This window comes from Micropterus dolomieu, linkage group LG05, assembly GCF_021292245.1.
Source record: "Micropterus dolomieu isolate WLL.071019.BEF.003 ecotype Adirondacks linkage group LG05, ASM2129224v1, whole genome shotgun sequence".
In the NCBI taxonomy this organism is placed as follows: domain Eukaryota; kingdom Metazoa; phylum Chordata; class Actinopteri; order Centrarchiformes; family Centrarchidae; genus Micropterus; species Micropterus dolomieu.
In genome coordinates, this window is record NC_060154.1 from 17,400,035 (window position 1) to 17,419,279 (window position 19,245).

At 40.5% G+C, this 19,245-nt stretch overlaps 2 protein-coding genes across 2 annotated transcripts in view; one reads left to right on the forward strand and one right to left on the reverse strand.

Annotated features, from left to right (window-relative positions):
- cers1 (ceramide synthase 1) overlaps positions 1 to 19,221 on the reverse strand; it is a 31,248-nt gene extending 12,027 nt beyond the window's left edge. The window contains exon 1 of the mRNA XM_046048870.1: positions 18,079 to 19,221. Coding sequence (XP_045904826.1) covers positions 18,079 to 18,318 — 240 coding nt within the window. The 5' untranslated portion in view covers positions 18,319 to 19,221. The remainder of the gene's footprint in view (positions 1 to 18,078) is intronic.
- The window catches only part of faf1 (Fas (TNFRSF6) associated factor 1), a 1,021,784-nt gene that overhangs the window by 211,287 nt on the left and 791,252 nt on the right, over positions 1 to 19,245 (forward strand). The window lies entirely within an intron of this gene.

Genomic DNA, 19,245 nt, shown 5'->3' on the forward strand with positions numbered 1-19,245 from the left:
TTGCTATACAAGCAGAGATAGAGGAAGTCGGAGAGAAGCCTTTTGACGTCCTGATGTAGCGTGATAACCTGACCCCACCTACTTGCTAGTGGGGCCATCTCATCTTCCTCCTTCACCTCCCTAATCTTACTGCCCTGTCACTCCCAATTTTGCCTCTACTTTTCACTCATTCAGCCTCTATCTCTGTTCTGACAGCAAAAACAAATTGGAATCATAATTATTCAATTTAAAGAAATTAAAGGGGGGTTATTGATTGCTGTCAGGATGACAGGATGTAAAGTTCAACAAAAATTGCTTCTGTAATAAACTGCCTGCCGTAGCTTTAAGCAGCAAGACAGGCAGGTGTCATAGTTTCATAGCTATGACAAGATAGGAAACCAAACCCAGCTCACTGCCTCATAAACAAAAGCAACACACACACACAGGCCACTTTGAAAGGCAATGAAATGGTGTAACAGGAGGCAGGAAAGTGAAAGTTTCCAGTGTCAGTGATACAGTACGTCTCAGTCAGTTGTTACCAAGGCTCAGTGACCAATTACATGACAAATTAATGGAGGGAGCGTTGCTATGGCTAAATGTAAACCATGTGGTCTTAAAGTCACATTCACAGGGATTCATAAAACTTTTTCTATTCTTTCTGATGCTTTTCATGTCTGTCTCTTGTCTTTTTTCATTCTTTTTCTCTTTCCCTCTGCCCTTGTCTTTGTTTCTGTCTCTTTTTTGTGCAGTTTCCTGGATTTAATGGAGTTCCTGCGTCACAAACAAGAGAGTAAAAACAAGACAGGGAAGGAAGCTGATGTGGCAACACTGATGTGAGATAAAATGTAACAGCAATATAATTTGTGGCCATAATCCATGATCCCACCCGGGGCTGCTGATTGGTTGAGACAAAGGTGGCATGACCATAGTGCAGGGCACGCACCACATTCTTTGAAGTCTCTCAGTACATCTGTATCAGTCCCTCTCTATCAGCACTCCCATCCTCCTTCTCCTCCCTCAATTCCCACCGTTCTCTCCCCCTCCTTCCCCCTTTATTTGTCACTCTTCCCAACTCCCTCGTTCTTTATCTCTTCACCCCTGCGTCTCCCCCCTGCCTGCGACATTTATTTATAGAAGCCAGCTGTCGGTACACAGCATACCCCCTCAGTCTTCCACCACATCACCCTCCTCCGATTCACACAAATATAAGCACAGTCATGCACACTCACAAAGGCTGAAACACACTAAAGGCTGATAGAGGTTACTGCAAACACCAGCCATGCCTCTGCAGCTCATATCCTACTTGTTAACCGCCATTACTGCTGTCTCATAGCTGGTGCAGCTCTTACTAATGCCTCCACATACTATCTGTTCTATTTCTCTTTATATTCTTGTCCCCAGTGTTTCACTCTTTCCATGCGATCCTTCCATGTCATCTCCTCTGTGTCATCTACAGTCATGTGGCCGGGTTTACACTGCAACTAAACTCATGTGAGTAGTGACACAGTTTGCTTATGAAATAGTGTTTTACAGTGCTGTATTTCTGCAGACTGTACCGGGCCTGCACTAGACAAGTTGAAGTTGGCTTTTTTTGTTCTTTTTTTTCTTTCTTTTGCTCTACTTTGGAAACTAGAAGAATAACACTCAGCCACAAGTTGGTTGTCATGACTTTTGGTCTGTACTACAAATATACTACGATATGGTTACAGCTATTTATAGCTACTGAAAAGGTACATTGCTGGTACAGTAGATGACTTCTAAACACAAATGCAGAATTCTACAGTTTACTCTGATTTCTGTGATAGAGAATACACACATACATACATATAACTGTATATAACATTACAGAGTACTGTATTCCTCATAGTACCATAAACCGCTATGCAGTCTTTTGTCGTCTGATGAACTGTCAAACTCATGCATCTATTACTCAAACTTGACATCCTGGATCCCATTTCCTCTTCTAATCAGTACCTGTAGTACCACACCCCCACCAAAGCAGCCACATGCATTTTTTTAATGCAGTGCTACGTCTGGATTATCACCCAGCATCACTATACAGGGAACAGTGAGCTACTGATTACTTCCAGTTTCTTCCAAATCTTTCCCAAGCCTATTCCTGCAGGTAAAAAGCAGAAATTGGTCATCCACTACCGACAGTGACCCGGTACCACGGACTAGCTGATAGCAGATATGTCTTTGTTGTTCAGTAACTGGTATTTGTTAGGGAAATGTGATGTCTTTGCTTCCTGATTAATTTTGGATAGAGGTGGTTTCTCTATATTCTGGTCCTGGTCTTTAAGCGAGCAAAACCACACAACAAGGACAAAATCTTTGTTTTAAATGCAGATTCTAAGAGATTATATAACAGCATGCCAATGGCTCCCTTCTTGTCCTTCTGTGCCAGCAAGCCCACCCACATTGGGTCCCATCCACCCACTCCATCTACACTTTACTTTTCTATGCCAGCCTACAGAGTGTAGTGGGTCAAGGACACTGAAATAATCCACTTGTCCTCTGTCAGCTAAATGACAAGGCTTTGAATTACATTCAGCTGGGACCTGCGACCCTTCAAAAGCCCCCCCTCTCTCTGACAGAGAGAAGCAGCCTTAAAACAAAAAGGAGACCACAGTGGCAGAGTGTGTATGAAAGGAAAAGAGTCAGTGTGAAAGAGACTTGACGACAAATGTGTGGTTCCCTTAGAAACTATGCAGGGATACTGCATAGCTGCCCTGGTGTGCGGCTAAAAACTCCAACCATCTCCCTTCCTCCCTCATTTGTCCTTTCCCTCTTTCTGTCCCTGCACATCTGCAGCTACACACCATTGCTCTCCCTTTCACCCTGCATTCTGTAAAGGTTCTCAGCCCCCCTACCTCCCTCCTCTGCCCTTCCTGGAAGCAAGTGATGAGAGAGGGCGAATGGACTGCACTGGCCTGTTGCATAAGAAGGTCAACTGGGCCAGTGAGTCAGGATGCTGGCTCATGTGTGGCTCTGTTCAATAAGGCTTGTGCTCTCATTCACCCTTTTTCGTTCATTTAGCTCTGGCTGGCTTCGATCTCTCTGGTCAATCTCACGTCACTCTGTCTGTCTCAGTGTCACTTTTAAACCCAGTTCTGTCACCAGTTCTGTCTCCAGTTCCAGACTATTTGTACATATACATGTAAATGTAGCCTATTTATCTGTGATTAACATTATACAGCTCTATTTGAGGTGTCTTCTAGACTATATTGGTGCTCTAAGTAGGTTAGAATGACATTTTCTTCACCATAGGAAATATCCCCTTTCTTTCTGTATTCTACCGCACCTCAAACAGAATATCTGCCTCTGTGAAGAGAAAATGAATGTGTTGAAGTTATTTTGTTTGGGGGGGGGGGTTATTTTATTTTACCACTAATCAGCCATTGCGAGTGACATATCTGTCCTCTTTTTTCAGTTGACAGGGAGGCTAAGGGAGTGGTTGCTTGGAGCAGTTAACATTTTTCCATTCATCATGTAAAGTTATTTCTGTATGGACAGCAGTGGCTTCAACCACCGTTGTCCCCCGTGCCATTTTTCATGGATGTAGCTAGGTAGCTAGCTATGTAGGAAAATGACATCCCCATTCTTAATCCCACCAAATTAACATTGTTTGGTCAAATGTTTCTCAAACTGGGCAATAAATCGCTAAAACATGTCTGTCTGCTAGGGTCTCATCATAGTCCTTCAAGTAGTTGGTTCACTAGTGATGGGCTTGGCTTTCAATGTATAGCAGTAAGATGGACTTTGCTGCATTATCCACAGCTTAACACAGCAACAGGCTTTATCAAAGTTTCACAGCTGCTATCTGTATGATAGGAAAAACAGTAATGCAGGTGAAGTCGTGTCAAGAAGCGTTAAAGTGTGGGGCGGGGTTAATGCGCATACCACATTATCACATCAACGTCAGTGATTCAAATCCAGCGGGTATCTTTGTTGCACTCTCTCTCCTCATGTTTCTAAATGGGCTACTGGCTGTCCTTTCTTACTCTCCCTCTCTCTCTCCTAACCTCTCCAGGTCATTAATGATGGGTAATGGCCTGACCTCTTCACATACACATCCTGTCTACTTACTGCAAGCAGATGACAGCAAACAGTGATGCATGCTGGGAAATGAGTTCGCTGTTAATTTGTTTGTGACTCAACAAGTGAGAAGTCACTAATGTAATCATATTGAGAAGGAACACACACGCGTATATGCACACACACGCACACACACAATCGACACTGCTCTTCTGAAATGTGCCATAGAGTCTCCTCTATCCTGATGAACAGGTTGCCATTGTAGTGACTTGTCAATCACAAGGTAGTCCTGCCCTAAAGCAGACCTAAATGGGACCATAATTTACTAAATGAACATCTTGCTGTATTGAAGAAGACTTGAAACTAACGATTGAGATCATAAACTCATTAGGAAAGTGTTTACTGAGGGAATAAATCAGGTGAGAAGTAGGGTCATTTTTACTTTTGTGTATTTACATACAATTTTACATAAATGCCCGTAAATCAAAACTGGCTTAAGCTATTGTCACCAAACTTGACGTGTCTGTTCAGATGCTCAGTCTGAGCTTCGCTGAACAAGCGTGGTTTATTACAACAAATGTAAATTTCTAGACATTTCTCATTCCAAACAAAAAATCTAAGAAAATCATCCATACGTTCTAGAGAGCTGAAACAAACGTTTGCCTCACTGCAATCTATGGTCAATTCAGAAGTCAGTCACTCTATATATAATGCTAAATTAATTAGCTTCTATATCTCCACAAGTCTTTCATCAAACACTAAAATCAACACAGTCATCGTCTAGATGGCTGATATCAAGTGTCACAAAGGATTTTTAGATCAGTCAAACAGTGACTCTGCAGTGATATTCAGTATCTTGCTATAACTTCCACAGTATGCACAACAATTTCTTTTTTGCTCAGTTTTGATCAAATGCCACCAAAATAATAGACAAAACCAGCAGAATGATGTGTGATTTTTGTTCAGAATGTTCTCACCAACATCTTGACTGTTGTAAGCGTTTTAAGTTTAAACTGACAAAACTATCCAAGTCTGGCACATGTGACATCACTACCTCAACTTGTGAGAAGGTGTGCAGCAACAGTCTCTCACCAGTAGCTCAGTCAGTAAGTCATCTGTTCTGGAGATCTGATGTTCATGGGTTCAAATCCCCAGGTGACTGAGTCAGACTTGCTGACAAAAAGGGTTGTTCCGATCATAGTGAGAATAATTTCTCTGTTTTATTTGGCTCGAGTGACACTTTCTTCTTAATTTTCTCTGCCCAAAAGTGTTTGTGCGGCTTAAACTTTAACCCTTTGAAACACAAAATGTTGCAGGTGGGTTGAACATTTCACCCAGTAGCCAGGTAGATATAATGACACTCTCTTATCTCAAGGTGATGCAGCAAAAATCAAGTTTGCATTTCCCCAATTATCTCAAAGTCCAAATTCTTTCATCACTTTAATCTCTCAAGACATCTGTATCTGTTCTTCTCCTCTGAAAATGTCACATGTTGCGTTTTTTGCGACTTACTTGGATCCAGATCATTGCCGCTCGCGGATATATTAGAGCTTGTTATGTTCAGAGCTTCAGTTATGGTCCGTTTATTTGACCTGTTTTACGGGCCCAAACTTTATCTTAATTTTGTTATGATTTTTTTGCGGAAAATAAAAACCCTTTTCTGAAATTTTCTTGTGACTCCTCTTGCCTAACTGCTTGGTCCCTCACACGGTGTTTGATCCACATCCATCAACCTACAGACGCCTTTTCATTTCCATCTCATGGCAGAGGACATTTGGGAGAATAACGTTTTCAGACGGCTCTTTCAGAGGTGTGTCAAACAGGTTACAGACTCTTTTAATGTTGTTCAAAATGTTTCAAAGTAAAAGCAAAAGAAATAAAGCATTGCAGCAAAAAATGTTCTTGTCCTTTTATTTTGCAGATAAAACCACTAAAGAGGAAGTGATTATTTTAGTAACTGTTGCTGTGATGACTGAGATCTATTTCAACACTGCTATCAAAGTATGTATTTATTTATATTTTTTGCCGCTTTCAAAGCACCATAATCTGACTGCGGGCCAGATATAATTGCTGGCATGCAGTTTTGGTGAGGGACCATAATCACAGACAGAATAAACATGTTTCCCTTGTCAATGTTTGTATGAACTTATTATGTGGTTTATAATGGACTGTGGTGCAGAAACAGTGACAGTGTTACAGACTCTTTGTTTACATTTTCCATGCCATCTGTCAGTGGCCAAGTCACAATAACTTATGGTTTTACTAAATAATTAAGTAAATATAATTTCTTTATATATCTACTCAAAGTAATCTCATTTCTTGAATGGCTACTCTGCTGTCTCAGAAGACAACATCTTTTGTGCTGCATCAGCCACCGTAGCTGTCCTACGCTCATTGAAAGGTTAGGGGGCAGTGGCAGACTGGAAAGTTGGTACAATTCACAACCCTCACCACTAGATGCAACTAAAATTTACGCACAGATGCACCTAGATAACCAAGCTTGCTAGCACCATCGTTTCGTCCAAATTTCATCACTTCTGGTGCCACTGGTTGCAAAAAATCAACATGGCGGCGGTCAAACTGCCAAACTCGAGGCTTCAAAGCATCAGTCCACAAACCGATGGGTGACGTCACGGTGACTACGTCCACTTTTTTAATACAATCAATGATTCTCATCCCTGCAAACAAAGGGCTTAATTGTTACTGTTATGTAGTGGAAGTTGCTATTTTATATATTGGATGAGCCATATGATACATATCTTTGGGTCAGCCTTTGAAGAAAATTCGTACTATGCCATATTTACCCCTTTTTATACTGATTAATTTTTATTAACATGTTCACACTGTATGCATAGTCTGAAAACTTGGTAGATAAAAGGTAAAATGCACCCGTAGTGAAGTGTGCAAGAAAACAAAGATATACCTTCTTTTGAGAAATGAGCCCAATGATATGGACATTGAGTTAGACAGTTAAACAGTTTTTTCCATTCCAACAAAAAGAACAGACTACCGGACTAATTCAGGATCAAACAGCACAAGATGTTTTCTGTCTTTCCATATGGATGTTGGTGAACAGCTGGCACACCAGAAAAACTCACTGCTCCAGTCCAACATTGATGGTATACTGATACCAAAACCAGAGACTGGGCTGAAAATTTTAACTTGATTTGATTATAAACAAACATACTAGAAAATGCTCCGCCGCCACTGAGCAAACTCATTTGCACAGAAGTACGTGACTGAATGAGCCATCTGTGAGACTGACAGTCTGCAGCAGGTGTCTATTTGACTGACTTTTCTGACCATCACATATTAAGCAAATTTTCAGGCCCCCTGCTGACTTTCTTTATTAAAAATTGAGAAACGTAAAATAAAGGCTTTTGCAGATCATAAAAAGTCTTGAAGCCGTTTTAGAATTAGATTGTTTGAATTAAGGTTCACAAAACATCTTTAATACTATAAAACACAGCATTGAAGTCTTTGAATCTGTTGTAAGTTGATTGGTATGGTAAATGCAACTATTACACACGACTTCATCTGGCTCTCGCAGCAAGGGAACTGGCAAATACCCGAGTCAAAACTAAACGGTTTCAGTTCCTGCTGTATAAACATATTAATTATATTCGAATGGGTTTAAAGCCTTTCTGACTTGTTTGTGTGGGCATGCATGATTTTCCAGCACACAAAGTATGTGTCACTATTTGTGTGTGAGAGCGAGAGCAAGAGCAGGTGTACCTGTTTGAAGCAGGTTAGTTAATCCCATTGAAGGCATTAACCCTATACTTGCCCGTTAAGTGAAATGAACATGGCCTTCAGAGCAAAAGCATTAGGTTAAAACCATAGACTGTATATTCATGTATATACATTTTGTCGAGGCTTTTCAACACTACAGTGAAAGTGGGATATTCAAAAAACTAAAATCAGCTGCTAGCCCTTAAAAAGCATAACATTTACAGAGCTGCACATTTTTACACCTGCCTTAAACAACAGAGAAAACTGTGAGGCCATCACCTGCTGTACAACAACGGACCCTTATCGATCACAGTTTCACAATAAGTAGTAAATAACGACATAACAGTGTCTTCAGCTTGTTGTATTTGATTAAACTCTGTAGTGATGTGCGATACACAAATATCTTCGTTATCTGTGGCTAAACAGTGGCGTTTCCTCACATACCACAGTGAGCACATTGTTCACAGGCAAAACTGTGTCCTGGTACTTTTTATTCTCAAGTCCAAATTGTAATATCGCTTTATAAATCAGTCAGTAAATGGGAGTACAAATTATTTAGTTGGGCCAAAGTAATGATCAGAAGCCTAACATACTATAAAGCAGGAGAGACTGCTGCAAGAACAGTGTTCATCCACCTCATTCACATTTAATGAGCTTCCTAATCATATTGAACACATGATAGCAACATGAACGTCTTGGGCTACTTGGAAAATGTATCATGCAAAATTGTATTTGGCATTGGCTAATTCCTGAGCCATTTCCCATGTATCACAAACATTCATTCACCATGCTGTTCCATTCTGGCTGAAGATGGTACATTTGTCCACTCCGCAGGGACAAATGGAACATTATTTTCCTACCCTGTTACATTTACTGCCCAGACAACAGAAACAGCCAACAGCAGTACACACACACACACACACACACAAAATAAGTGGCATATAGTAAACTAAGTATTTAAAGTTGTACATCCACTTCTTCATTTTGCTATGAGCAGAGAACATGAAGCTTGTGATGAGTCACATCATATGGTTTTTATTTGCATCTGGTGACTACCATACTGGGGAGTATATAATTATTATAGCGCTGTCTCTGCCATTATCTATGTTCCCACACTGCGAAAGAACAACACTTTTATGTGAATACAATACAATTTAAAATGTCTGCAATGGTTAAAGCAACAGAAAGAGGAGTAGACAAATAAAGGTACAGTCTCAGTGGAGTGTTAAGATATTCACTCAAGCTGCTCCAAACCAGAAGACATCTGGTTGTCTTTCATAATTTACTATCCATGCCGTTGGCAATGACGAATGATACACTATGGTGTATAAATGCATGTGTGTGTGTGTGTGTGTGTGTGTGTGTGTGTGTGTGTGTGTGTGTGTGTGTGTGTGTGTTTGTGTATGTGTGCATCAACAGGCGGTGGTTTATGAACTCACCATAATTATCCACCTACAGATAATCTAAATCTACCATAAAACACACATTTATAGACAGACAGCAATGTTGCCTGCTGAAGAAAGGAAAATCTATTTGATGACATACCAAAATGTTTTCTTTAGATACTTTTTTAGTGAACTAATGGCTCTGTAACTAATATATTTGGTCTGCATATCGTCATGTAATTGTCTTCAAAAGTTAGCTGAATAATAAACAGCAGACTCTGGAAACCTCCCTGTGAGTCTGTCCAGCCCATTCAAAAATATTTTACAATATAAATTAATGATGTATTGTGGAATATATAAAAATAGTTACGTACAAAATAAAAGTCAAATATCAATGAACTGTTCCACAAATGCCAGAATAGAATAAGAATGACATAAGTTGTGATACTGAATTACAGAAGAGTTAGGGTTACAGAAACCCTATAAATATATAAAAAGAGCACTTTAAGATTCAGTACAGTGTCATATTGAGATATCCCTGTTCATTCCCATCTCTAATCGCTGCTAAACACTGGTTACAAGGCCAAGTGACACAACTTGCGTTTGTATCTCAAACAGGCCAGAATCTTCTACAAGACTGGGAAGCTCGGCCCAGGCCGGTGATTACACTAATTAGTTGTTAAATAATGATCTGATGTCTGGATTAGGGTTAGGTTTTTGGTTCAGGTAGGACCATACAGTCTATGTGTAGGTCTTACAGCAAGGAATAAGGCAAACCAACTTAGCTGGGTTTGGTGGTATTGTTATACGGCAGGACTATAGACCTTTGCAGTTATTCAAACAATGTAATCCTGTTTTTATTTTATCTTTAATTCACTTTGATTTAAAAAAAAAAAATACAACAATTAATTTCTCCATTAAGAATGCCTTGTAAATAGGTCACTTTAAATCTCAGTAAAATGTTGATCTTAAAATCACCATTATCATTATGTAATATACATATATAACATAAGACGGTTTAATACTTTTTTAGATATTTAAATTTCACTTGGCTTTCACAGACTTTTAAAGACTCTATATACTGTCTGTCATAGCTGATCACAGTCTCCAAAACAACTCAAACAACCTTTAAATAATCTGAATTTTTACAGAGGGGAGACATCCCTATCAGAAGATGTTTGTCATTCATTGCCAAAATGCCACTTCTTTCAGGGGCTTTTGAAGTGTGATGAAGACAGTATGGTCCATGCAGTCTCTCTGAGTCACACGTTGGCTACAGTAATTTTGCTAGAACAACCTCTGTAATCGCTGTCACATGTGACAAGACGAAGAAGAAAAAATGCAAAGGGAAGAATGTAGCAGATCTGAGAAAGGTTAGAAAGTTGAGATAAAGTGAACAGAGGGGGAGAGAGGGTGGAGACAAACAAGAAATCAACCATTCTGATCACATTTAGTATAGGAAGCTGCACACTCTCTGATTTTGAGTCCATGTGGATTTACCAGTCTATTCCACAGACAGCGTGAGAGAGAAAGACTGGGATGGGAAACTGATCTAATTAATAATCTTAAGATTTCTTCTCAGAGTGATCCTGTGGACTTCAAAGCCACACACACACACACACACACATACACAGTCTATAACACAAACAAACAAACATGGCCTAAAAGTGTATGAGCAGACCAAATGAGCTTTGGGTTTCTTCTTCAGTTTTTGGTTTTCACACACTGTATACAGAGTGTGCTTGTTAGAAGAGAGACAGCTGCCAAGTGTGAAGCCTGCCGTGACAGTGTGTTTTTTGTCTAATGACAGCCTGTCCGCTGGGTCTATCTGGAGGCAAGTAAGTGAGACAGAAGGAGAGAGGAAGAAGAAGAAGATTGAGAGGCTGATGCTCCCTCAATAGCTCCATTATTTTATTATTTTACAAAATCTGGGGTCAGTCCACTTAGCTCACCTGGTAGAGCATGTGGACCATGTCCAAGAATAAGTCCTTACCACAGTCCAGGGGTTTGATTCCAGCCTGCTGCCCTTTGCTGCATGTCGTGTCTTTCTCTTCAGCTGTTTCTATCTAATATTGGAAAAAGCCCCCAAAAATATTTTACAATACCTGGGACCCATTAACAAACTATGTGAATAGTTTACCTAGCCTGGAACTACTAACTCAGGCCTCTACGGGGTGTCTGTCCCATCTATAACTAAATACTCTATGATGCATCTGTTTGTTTTTTGGTTGTCTGTTTGTGATGTTGATTAAGGGAAAAGATAATCTCTATGAAAGACTGACAGGCTGGCCACAGCAGCTCTGTAGCGGTCAAGACCTCATAGCACATTCCAGTTGCCCAGAAGAGTCTGACTGTCACAGTCAGCAAACAGAGCTGATTCATGATCCTGCTTTGTAGCTGGATGATACATGTGGCTGCTTTGGCTCTGATTCATCATGTTATAGTGCACAACCCTCCCTCCTGTTGTTCCTCCCTTCAGTGGAAACTGTTTGGATAACAACTCCATCCTCATACTAAACTGTAGTGTATGTCAGTGTCTTCTACAAACTGTGTCATTAAGTATTGAATACATCAAATGTGGAGAGTTTCTGAACACACCGGCAGTGTTGTGTGCTGTCCGCTGTCTTAACAAATAACATTTGCTGAATGATGCTACAACATAGATGTTCAATTAGTGTCAAAATAGTTAATATAACAGGTCCACATGCTTCAAAAAGGCAGGTACATGGAGCCAGCTGCTAAACTTAACGTCAAGCCACCAAATACGTCAGTAGGAAATGTGAACTGGACAGCTTGCCGCTGAGTGCATTACAAGTTGGAACAACACTGCAGGCAACTCAGCATCAGTACACAAATCCATCAGACCATTACCTTTCTGCAGACACACAAGGTTAGGAACGTATTGTGGCACTGAAATAAGGCATGCTATAATCTAAACATTACCAAAAGACTTCTATCACAGGGAAGAATTGTGATTAATTGAAGCACAATCTCTGTGTGGGAAACAGTGTGGCTGACAGTTTTGTGAACGCATACAAGCTCTGTGTTTATGATGTATGACGTGCTGATGCACACAGACCAATAGATCACGTGTCATGTGATGGCCAAAGTGCTGCCCACTTATATGCTATGGGATAATAAATTAGATAGCTGAGGAAAGGACTAATAATAATCAAACTTCATAACAATTGCTCGCAATCAGTGTCAACATTACAAGAAAGTTTCACCTGAATAGACAGCACTTCCCCTTCACCAAAAGTCCAGTATCAGGTTTCTCTACTCAGCTCTAATGCACAACAATGAGCAGGGGATTTGTGGAACGTGATCTGGGATCTGTGGTTGGGGACCTTGTCAAACCTCAGGCTACCTTCACATTTAGAACAACAGCCTGGGGGGATGAGGTGCTATACAGCTGTATGCTGGGAGATAAGCTCTGCAACGAGGCTAAAGCTGGCAAGCACGCTGCTGCTCTCCTCTCTGAGCTACTGTTTCAGCGTGTGAGTGTGTATGAGGCGGTTGTAAACTGCTGTTGCTGTGTTTTTTGTCAAGATTGAGCAGCTAGTATTTTCTCTTTCAAAACACATGCTTTCATGCTGCTGGATATAAAAGTCAGGAAGTGAAAGTAAAAGCTGCATACATGTGTGAGACAAGATGCATCATTTTACCAACATATGCATGTGTGAGGGTATATGTGCAATTGCATTAATGATTGGCTGCTGCATGCAGAGTCAGCAGGCTTGGTTTCTGCTAACCTCTCAGCACACTACTGTTGTAAAGTATCATCAGTTTGTCTCCACTCTCTCATTCACTGACGATTTGCATTAAAACACAGACATATGTATCTGTGTACCTCACACGCCCAGTGTTTCCTCTATATGCGGTGCGCCGCTGCTGAATCACGACCGCCACTACTAAAATTTCCCACGATCATTAAACTATGCGCTACAAATGTTTACACTCGCACACTGTTCACGGCAGCACTCAATGCTCGGCTCGCTTCCTCTTCTCGTTCTTGCAGAACCTACGTGACAGATGGTGTTATAACAGCAGCGTAACTCTAAATCAGGAGGTGCGTAGCGAGTGTTTGATTGTCCGAGCGGCAGAAAGTGACGGTGAACGCGAGCAGAGGAAAATATTCTGGCAGTAAATGTACGTTGTCCGCTACAAGTCTGTTGTTTCCAACCTGCTGGAAAAGTGAAGCCGGTTAGCGCTAAGTTAGCTAACATCTCCCCTCCCCTTCAGACTGCTCAGCTGAGCAGGAAAGCTTCTACAGCAGCTACACAGCTGCTATGTAACTTAACATTAGCTCAATTTATAGAAATTAACTGGAAGCTGTATTTTATTACTGCCTACTTGTCCATAGAAAGTAACTGGAAGCTGTATTATATTGCCTACTTGTCCAATGTTGAGAACATCAGGTACAAACTTAGACTAAACTGACGTAGCCTGCAGCTCTGTCCTGTACAGACTGATTCAATTATTTTTCAGTTTTCAGTCTGAAAAAGTGATTTTGGAAAAGAAAGGACAGAGGTGACTGGAGGAGCTGAAGTTAGTAAAGCTAATTAGTGATGCAAACTAGTCCTTTTAAGCTAATGAGGAGATGTTTCCTTTTGGATTTCAATGTGCAAATAAAATACACCTCAGAAGGGAGGAGGTTTCTCATGTTGCCTATTTTTTATATTAATGTCTACAGACTAATGTCAGAAGCTATAAAATGAAAAAAAGGCAAACATAAGGCAAACATGAACAGTCGTATCTATAATGATTCTGAGTTCATATTAACAGGGTTTTCCTGCCGTTAAGGCTTAGAGGTGATGCCCAAAACATGCTGTGCCATCAATGTGAAATCACTGTGGAGCAACAGAACCAACCAAATTACTTTCTCCAGATCTAAAGGTTGTAGTTCCTCCAGTAGACTGATCTTTGGGTGCTGTTTATTTATTATCTGCTCGAGCTTTGTCAACTATTTGTTCAGAGATATGGTGAAAATAATGCCCCAATATGATGTGAAATTACATATTTATCATTTGAAAACATAAAATTTTGGGGGTGATGTTTGTCCTGCCCCGCTGCTGAAAAAATCCTAGAGGAAACACTGCACCCCCCATAAACGCAAACAACCACATGCATCATAAATGCAATGCACAACTCATAAACCACAAACCAATTTAACCCGTGTGACAAACGTGTGTGTAGAGTGAAACTAAAAAGTGGAAGGAGTACAGCAACATTCACACTTTAGAATATAACACTGTCTTTGGAATATCGATATTTGTCACTCTGTTTACCTGAGAAAAAATTAAACACTTAACTTGGTGAGAGAAGGTGAGTGTGTTTGGGGTGGGGATGATCCCTGTGCACAGTACTGCGTGGTGGCATGAGTGGTTTTCAGGTTTTACTATGCTCAAGTGTACTGTACAAATTAGAGCAGCACCTATGCAGGTTGAGTTAAACACAACTTGTTGGTAAGCCACTTGAGCTCTACAGTTACATAAAGCCACTGTGGTACATCATAATCTCCTGACTCATCCATTGGCATAACTGATATTGGCATTTTAAAATTGTAAACAAAATGTTTCCTTTAATTAGTTAAGTCGGCTCTATTTTGTATTTTATGGACTCTTCTTTATGTGTGATATGAATTGGGTGTTCATTGTAATAAAAAAATTGAGCCAGGGGAGTGGGAAAAAGACTAACTAACTAACTTAAATTTATAAGAAACAAATAATGAAAAATCTACAAGTTAAAAACTTAAATATTCTCTGACATTGTAGTCATACATTTATGAGAGAAACTCAAAAATAGTGATTTTAGCCCCAAATCACAATATTATCAACCGCACTTTAGAGACTTTGCTGTGAATTTGGTGTATTTAGATGAAAACACTAGCGTGAATGGGATTTTTTGTGACTTTAATTTCAGGAAATTTCCATGTTTTGTTCTTGTAAATTTACCCATTTCATCTATGAATTATTAACCCTCATTCTAGTATTTTTTGGACACGTAAAATAGTCAATCTAAAAATGTGAAAAGGCTTGGGCTCTGCTCACCTCTCAGCCTTCTTCTCCAGTCCTTCCTTCCTCTCGCTCTGTCTTCCTTCTCTGTTTATCTTAATCACCCCATCTCCTCTTCTCTAACCCTGTATCATCATCCACTGAGGCTTTGCATTAATACAGTAGCATGCATACACCTCAGAAATTAGCCGTATAATTAATTAAGATCTCCTCCCTAAATCACAGAGGCTGCAGGGCTCGCTGTATAAATGTAATGCTGTTGTGTTAAGAATAACTTCATTTCAGCTGCAAGCCCAGTGGATCAAGTCAAGATGAAATCTAAAAATAATACATCAAGTGTTATGTATTAATAGTTCTCATTAACACTGAGTTCAGATGTAACGTATGGGAAACACTGCACATTGATAGATTTATATTGTTACTGAATTGACAAGCTGTGATTATAACTCTTCTCAAATCTATTAGGAGTCCACAGTGGACTCTTTTGACGTCTCACACTTGTGTAGGTTATTGTAACCAGGTTTGGCTGCCTTCATTGTGCTCCCCTGGCTGAGTACAGCAACCTAAGCATACAACACAGTCAAATAATTATTCAAGTATCGCTCAGACTGTTTTCATATTTAGAACCTAACTGCACAGTGGAAAATGCAGACCAGAGTAAGTGGAGATGTTAAATGGGTCAACGTTCATTCTTTACACGACTGGGAGTATACTGTAAGTAACAAAAGAGGATTTGTTTGTTTCTCTGGTTTTGTGAGTGCACATCGTCAAATAACTAAAGAATGCCATGATTTTCTACTCCATGGCGGCAGCAGTCTGTTGGTCTCATTTCCAAAAATATAATGTAGATGCAACAGTTCAAATGTGTAATTACAGCGAGCGATAATGATCATATACAGTCCCCTCCAAAAGTATTGGAAAGGTAAGGCAAATTCCTTTGTTTTTGTTGTTCACTGAAGACATTTGGGTTTAAGATCAAAAGATGAGTATGAGACAAGAGTTCAGAATTTCAGCTTTCATTTCATGGTACTCACATCGAGATGTGTTAAACAACTCAGGACATACTACCCTTTGTTTCAACATGTCCATTTTTCAATTGAGCAAAACTATTGGAAAATGTGACAGATGTTTCTTGTTGCCCAGATGTTGCCTTTTAGGTTGATTGTCCAAACATTAAATAGCTCTGCATGACTAGTCCAAGCCCCGCGACCCTGTACGCAGGATAAGCGGTTGACGATGGATGGATGGATGGATGGATGGATGGACTAGTCTAAGTTTTCATCCTTGGTTCAAACCTATAAAGACTGCATTTCCAGTTAAAAAGGATAAACCAACATGAAGACCAGAGAGCTGTCTATGGGAGAAAAGCAAGCCATTGTTAAGGAAAATCGACCAGAGCCATTCGACAAACATTAGGCATAGCAAGCACAACAATTTGTAATGTCCTGAAAAAGAAATAAACTACTGGTGTACGGAGAGGTCGGCCAAGGAAAACAACAGTAGTTGATGACAGAAATATCGTGAGAGCTGTGAAGAAAATCCTCAAAACATCAGTAAGTGACATCACCAACGACCTCCACAGTGCAGGGGTGAAGGTATCACAATCCAATGTTAGAAGAAGACTCAAAGAGCAGAAATATAGAGGCCACACCACAAGATGCAAACCACTCATCAGCAGTAAGAATCGGAAGGTTCTGCAACACAATCTTATGGACTGATGAGACCAAGATTAATCTCTACCAAAGCGATGGAAAGGCCAAAGTGTGGAGAAAGAAAGGAACTGCTTATGCTTAAACAACAAGCACTGAAAGAAGCTGCGGCAAAAGCCTGGAATAGCATCACAAATGAAGAATGCAACAGTTTGGTGATGTCGATGGGTCGCAGGCTTGAGGCAGTTATTGCAAGCAAGGGTTATGCCACCAAATATTAAATGTTATTTACTTGAAGATTATTTATTCCTTTACTTTTGCTCACCTAAGAATGCTGTGGTCTAATGCAAACGCTGATATGTCCTAAGTTGTTTAACACATCTAGATGTGAATACCAGGAAATGAAAGCTGAAATTCTGAACTCTTGTCTCATGCTCATCTTTTGATTGATTGACTTTCTTAAACCCAAATGTCTTCAGTGAACAACAAAAACACAGGAATTTGCCCTACCGTTCCAATACTTTTGGAGGGGACTGTATACACAGTGGGACGCTATGAATTTGTCCAAAAACTGAGGTAGCCATTCCTTTGCCAAATATATAGGTACTACTGCAAATCCATAAGCATAAATTAATAATAGCAAATTCATAATATTTTTGCATCAATGTGAAGAAACACAATTTTGATTTACTGGATTTGTCAAAAACATTTATTCCTTTCAGGTTATTGTGGTCATTCAGTTTCCTTGATTTTCCAGAAAAACAAACAAAAAGTTTTATCCACATTGCCCACCTTTGATTTAGGTATATTTCACGTGTAAGTGTGTGAGAGAGAAAGAGATATAGCGGGAAGGGGATGGTGGAAGTCTGCACATACCATAGTAAAAGAAATTCACAGAAATGAGATGTTATTGTGTTTTGTTTGTATGTATATGTAAACAGTCGTATTTGTCGCCAAAATATTTGCATTCACATTACCGGAAGGAATAAGATGCAAACTGAAGATACAACTCTTTGATTTTAGTCTTAGTCTTTATTGGCTGGGCTCATTATCGACCATTTTTAACTAAAAAATACATACTTCATTATAATCCCTGTCCAGAGCATGTGCCTTCAATTACAACTCCTGAGAGATGGGAGGCTCAGAGGCCACACTTCTGCAGTGACGGGGCTCTCTCAATAGATGAGTGAGCTGCTAAGCGCATTAATTAATTAAGGGTGTAAATAAAGCAACCTTGGGGAGCTGGGGGATCAATATGCGTTGCGGTTGTGTGTCACCCACCTGAAACAGACTTTCTGTCAGTCCCCGCCTGACCTGCGTCCACAAAAAGGCGCAAAAGAAGAACAGGGCGATTTCGGTGCAGGTAATGTATGCGTTATCCAGGAGAGTCCGTTTGGAGAGCTCCACGCCGCAGTTACTACAGTCTCTCCACGCACCCAGCATTACCGTGGTGGCTCTGGTGACGAGGTCCAAGTATCCCGGCATGGGCTCCACCTCCACCGGCCCGGTGTCCCCGCTCATTGTGGTGCGGTGCACAGACAACAAAAACGTGCAAACCGGAAAAAATAAATACTCCAATTGAGAGACAGAAGGGATGCAGGGTGCAGTACAGCCCAGACGGTGTGGCTTAATCCGTCAACCAGCTTGCTAGCTCCCCTAAAACCAAGCTTAACTAGATAACCAGCTTGACCTGCTCAGTAGCCTAATTCTTTGTTTTCCAAATTAAGACGTGCCCATTTTTATACGGATAGTTTTATTAACTATAGCAGGGACCACCAGGTCTGACCATACATACGGCTATGAGGCTGTATCTGATGAAGCACGTAAAACAATAATTAAATAGGGTTTGAGAATTAATATAGGCCATCAGCGCCTGTCTGATGGCAGTTTCTTCTGATCATCATTCCGTTATACGCTCACGGGCACATCAGCGCGTCCTGGTTAGCCGCCTAGCTAACCCAAGTCATGCGCACAAAACAGTGAACGGACCAGCGTTGAAAGGAGCTTCAGAGCTAGCTGTTTGAATAAATTAACTTAAGACGAGATGTAGCGCACATATACAAAAAAGTTAATATCGCATTTTCCAGCGCCAAGCCCAGCCAGCACATGCGATTATTTTGCCACTTACGTCTAGCAGTTTACGTACGTAACGTTACAGTCTCATCTGTCCGTTATTCGCCTTTGATAACGTTACCGTCTGAACCGTTACAGCAGCAGGTTCCCGACAAACCGGCACATATCTCACACGATGTCGCAGCTATTCCAGCTCAGAGAAAATAATAAATATGAATATTATCCTAGGAAGAGGCTGCCCACTCTGCTTCTTCTCCGCCGCCGCTGCTCTGGACCGGTCAACGTGTTCAAAGCTGCGTGTTTGACAAGTGGCGCTTCGCTTTCAATGGGAAGCAACTGGTACGTTAAAAGCACAACCGCGTTTAGTATCTCGAG